The sequence below is a fragment of the Notothenia rossii genome, assembly GCF_949606895.1.
Source record: "Notothenia rossii genome assembly, chromosome: 3".
NCBI classification, from domain to species: Eukaryota; Metazoa; Chordata; class Actinopteri; order Perciformes; family Nototheniidae; genus Notothenia; species Notothenia rossii.
Window position 1 is genome coordinate 24,674,750 of NC_136901.1, and position 5,168 is coordinate 24,679,917.

The 5,168-nt window shown below is 38.6% G+C and overlaps 1 protein-coding gene across 2 annotated transcripts; it reads right to left on the reverse strand.

Moving 5' to 3' along the window:
• Positions 1-381: 381 nt before the first annotated feature.
• On the reverse strand, positions 382-4,327 carry LOC307033259 (uncharacterized protein). 2 transcript variants are annotated; one of them, XM_079671667.1, is made up of 5 exons: positions 2,690-4,327; positions 1,899-2,588; positions 1,649-1,780; positions 1,526-1,566; positions 382-1,438 (listed from the first exon to the last, which is right to left on the reverse strand). In XM_079671667.1, the coding sequence occupies exons 1-5, from the start codon at positions 2,727-2,729 to the stop codon at positions 1,313-1,315; spliced, it is 1,029 nt and encodes a 342-aa protein (XP_079527793.1). In that variant the 5' UTR covers positions 2,730-4,327; the 3' UTR covers positions 382-1,312. The 2 variants fall into 2 exon arrangements, with proteins under 2 accessions (XP_079527793.1, XP_079527792.1); XM_079671666.1 differs by having other exon boundaries at positions 1,899-4,327.
• Between the last annotated feature and the right edge of the window lie 841 nt (positions 4,328-5,168).

Below are 5,168 nucleotides of genomic sequence, written 5' to 3' on the forward strand. Positions count from 1 at the left end.
GAAGATCTAAACTCATTTGAAAACATTTGGCGTGTTTTCCGAGATATCTTTGGAAATTGGACACAAAATGAATTTGTTATATTTAGGAAGAGTGTAATCTTAATAGATAAGTAGACTATCTTAAGATGAGAAAGTGCAAAATGGATGTGGTTTGAGGTTGTGAAGAGGAGGGACTCGGATCAGACAGCATCCTCTTGACTTTCCATTACTGTTTGATGCATCGAGCCTGTTAGTTCTTCACCATTCTCTCTAGTGTTAGACATGTTTTCATCAGATAAAACCAGTAATATTCCAAAAGACACATTTTAGCCAAAAATGTAAACGTAGATTTTAGCTGAAAGTAACATCTTATTTATTTTGTCCAGACATTTGTGATATCATTGGTATAGATAGAGACACAATATGCTTTAATTGAAACATGGAAAATGCTAATAAGGCCATTTGAACCTGTAAAGATATCATTTACTCAAGTATTCTTACTTTCATTTATGATGCTCTTTATTTATTGTTTGCAATTTCACATATGGTTCATTGTATCCAGACTGACACTATCATATATCTTGCATATAATGTATTACATAATATCCTCATTGTATTTCGAGCCATATTGCCCAGCCAAATGGGAAAAAGAAAATGTTGTTATTTAGTATTTTTACCTGAGAATACCGATGTTTTTGTATCTCTATCAACGACAAGAGTTCTGGAAATTACATTTTTGACAAATTTCCTAGAAAAGCCTGTCTTGGGGTCAAACTTGGGCAGATGACTTTTGGGGAAATGAAACTGTGAAACTTAGCTGTGACCGATGACTAAAACTAAGCTTAATAGAATGACTTGAAAGCTTCAATCAAACCAGACTTGACATGAGCTAAGAAATATATCAGGACCGTTGGAGTTATAGGTATGTGAAAATTCTTTAACATAATCTTTGATAAGTCATTGGTGTTAACCCTAACCCTAGTTGCACAAAGGCCAGTCTTCCTGTGCTCATGCGCTGCTAGAACTGTTGTTTCCACTGATGGAAACTTCTACTCTGTTGTTCACACCAACTTTACCGCAGGAGTGAAAAGTAAACGAAGAGAGCGGCTTTAGATTGAAAGGTGCAACCAATGCTTCTGTTTCTGGCAAAGGAAGATATTAATAGACTATGAGCTTGCTTTGTATATTTCTGTAAAGGGATTTATAGTATTGGCAAATGGCATCTTAGAACATAATTCACATGTTCAATTCATTCAACATGATTTAATACTGAACATAGTCAAGTGTAGTTCTCTTGCGATGGATTGACAGGAAGAATAGATCGTTTTGTACTTCAAACTTTCCTGCTCTTTACTCTAGAGTAGACACAGACACTTTCCACGTTGTCTTCATGGTGAGGTCGTTCTCTGGATCGGTTCAGACTCAGAGCAGCATAATGGAGAATGTCTGCATCTTGGCTCTGTTAGTGACAAAAAATACAAATGATGTGTGAAATATAGTCCGAGAAGAAAGTAGATGTTTGGCTTCAGTTTTAAAGTTCACCTACCACAGTATCAGAAGCTGAACACGCCTGATGAGAAACAGTTCCTGAAAATCAAAAATACACAACTGATCAAGCTAGGTCAAATCAGCTAAAAATGTTTGAGAGCTTTTATTCTGAAAGTCCTACCTTTGCAGACGGTGAAAGACTTTTGTTTCAACTTGTACATAATGTAAGCCAAGGCGAGGATCACAATAATGGAAACAGCCAATGCCAAACTGAGGCAATACACCAGGAGAAATCGTTGATTGGTTGAATCTCCTAACACATTTTGTGAAGAAAACATGTCATATACCTTTTTTTGTATATCTATTTTGGTATAGAATATAAAATGGTAATATTCTTTGCTAAATATGCAATATAAGTTTGAGTCACTTACTTAAGATCTCCACTCTGGTTCCATTTCCAAACACGATCTCCCCACAGGAGGCCAGCGCACAGTAATACATCCCTGCATCCGGAGAGCTCACAGACTTTAAAGCCAGTTTTAAAGTGCAATTTCTCAAGCCAGTCCCTCCTTTAAGGATATGTTCACACTGTCCGGCACTGGGATACACGATTGCAGGCTGAGCCGCACCATGTCTGAACCAGTAGAGGCTCTGGTCCCCTTCACATTCTGTATCATACACTGAACAGCTCAAATTCACAGAGTCTCCCGCCCGAAGTGGCTCCAACGCCGGCTGATGGACGACCGCGTTGATGTTGGACTTCGATGCTTTGACATGCAGGAAAGCTCCTTTTCCGAATTCAATTGCGTTGAAAACTAAAACCCCACAGTAATAAGTTGCTGAATCCAACAGGCGAAGATCTTTAATTGTGAGATCGTTGTTGCCCTTTTCAAAGACTTCAAACCTTTCTTCATACCCGGGGGAGATGGTAGCATGTGAGTTCCGCATTCGAGTTGATATGATGACAGGTTTACCTCCAAAGATTTGCTGGTACCAGGAAAGGTAAGTTACCGATTCGTCCTCGCAATTACATTTCAAAGTCACTTTCTGCCCAACCTTAGCTGTTATGATCCCACTATCCTGAGATATACTTGAGTCTTTTCCTACAGCTGGCACCTGACCTGCATAAGAGAAATGCATAAAAGTATTATTAATCTGTCCTTTTTCAATCCAAATTAAATTCATGCACACGGAAGAAGTCAAAAAGGTTGTAAAGACTCACAGATTTCACCAAGAAGCACAAGAAAAATCCAAAGTAGCATCTTCCCTGAAGCTCTGCAGTTTATGTCCTGTGTGTTAACGGATGCTCTCTTTACTCTTATAGGAGACGAAGGCTGTTTGTGATTGGCTGAACTCACTGGTTTGTTCTTTTGCAAAACGTTCCGATCAGGTGGCTATAGGTGTGCGAATTGTTGTTGCAGGACAGTAAATGTGACAACATGCATATCATTTATTTTCAAATGTATGTGTGGAGTTTGTTGTTGTGTTCTTTTCACAACATGCACTGTGTTTTGAGGTTATTTGGAGCAATACTCTGTAATTTTCAGCCATGTCATTATATTTGTTCAATTTAGATAATGCTTTTCACGTAAAAGCATTATCTAAATTGAACAAGAAATCATACAAAGCGTAAAAGTTTTACGCTTTGTAGGATTTCTCTCAAGATTAGATTTAGGGGATGTGTGTTGTTAAGGAAGTTGAAAGGCAGTGTGTGGGAGGTGATTTAACCCATTTTAGTGCTACTTTAAAGTTAATGTTGAATGCTTACAGTTAATGGCTGTGGTTATAGGTTGATATTTTTAGTTGTACCCATCATGCCAGTGAGGCCTGGTCAGATTTGGCAATAACTTTTATTCATGGGACAATAGCCTACGTACCCATTATCTCAAATCTTATTTAGAGGAAACCACACATGAAGACTTGCAACAAGATGCTCCGAGCCACTGTTTTTGTACTTCTTTTTGTGTTTATGATAGCAAATTATATATAACTCCATGTTGCATTTTGGCCCTCTAATTTCTTTTATTTATTCAAAGGCGATGATTGGGAAGTCAAGTTTTAAAAATATGTGTACCACCCCATGCTTTCCATTAGCATCTGCTGCACATGGGAACATGTTAAAACTGAGGAATGATTCCTATTTTATATTGGACTGTCTCCTTATTTTCGAAACAAACAACTCTCAGTGATTTACTTAAAGAAGCAGCCATTATGTCTTTAAGTGTGCATTGTACTCAGAAAGTCAAAGCTAGTTAGCCTAGCTTTGGTTCCCACTAGTTTTTCACTTTTGTAAATATGTTTCAACATCTGAGTCTCTGGCTTATAGCTGTGTTCATTCCACATTTAGAAAATAGTTTTGCCAGCTAACGCGAACATTTGTACCGAATTCCTAGAGCTGAACTGATAGATGTATTGTCGTTCCCCAAACAGCTGTTGGTTTCCCCTCATTTTAGTAAGGTACAATCAACTTGCAATTCCCATAAAATATATTTCACTAAAGTCAACAATTAGCTTTATCAATTTAAAATGACAGTAGCTGGCTAGAGGGAATGAGAATCTACTTTGCATAGATGGTGCTTGACTCTTACAAGTGGATACACATCTCAATGAAAATGGGTTGAGCCGTTTTGGAGCTTGACTTTCTGCTTAGGTAAAAAAGAAAACGTAGTTGTTGTACGTTACTCTGAAGAAAATAATATAGTTTTGTTTAGATCCGTCTTAATCTACCTTGCAGATCTCACAGCACTGTCAACTCCGCCACTCTGCGTGTGACTGAAATGTCCTTTGATGATTGTGGTCTCTATGGACAAGCTTTAACAAAACCGACTGACCAAATCGCTTCCTGAGTTCTGCAAAGTGAGGGCCTAATGTTCACTGTTTCACAAACAAGTCAATCTGAAATGGAAAATAGCACGGTAACCCTGCTGCGAGGCTCTGGCAAACAGTTCATGAGCGTGCTCACTAGCGGGGAGGGCAACAAAACCCCTTTGATTGAACTTGATGTGAGCGAGCTGACCAGAGCGGGAACTTTCTTTTCTTTTCTTCTCTTTTTTTCTCAGTGAGTAGCAGTACTTAGAAACACATCACTAAATGTATGGGTGTTTGAGACAAAAAAGTCAAAGGTTGGACAAAATGGCAAACTTCTATTGAAGTTCTAAACTTAGCAATTATAATATAATTAATAATCATTACGCATAGTTAGATAATTAAAAGCTTGAGGACATTTGGCAGCTGAAATTCAAAACGAAATGTTAATTTTGACCAAACTTATCTTCTAAAAACCATCAAAGTGAGGATTTCTCATTGCATAGTGACTCAACGTGTTGCTGTCATGTTAAATATGGTGCACTGGGTCTAAACAAAAAGTAGGTCTGGTTACCACAACAATACCTCTAAATGAAGCTTAGCGCAAGCTCAACCAGGAAGACCGTCTTTCTCATTCACGTATACGTTATTACTCTCTCTCCTCTCAATAAGTGACAGGGGGCGTCACTCTTCAGTCTAACCAATCACTTCGCTCTATTTCCAAGAGCCTATCATAGCGCTCTGTCAAACCTTTTTAATCTGCTCTTTCCCCCTCTGACAGCTGTCATTTCAGGTGACTCGACACAACCCTCCTCCACCCCCTTTCTCCTCCCGTCCCTCTGAATCCAGGTTCAAGCTAAACCACTCCTCTTCAGACCGACCCCAACTATCCATTC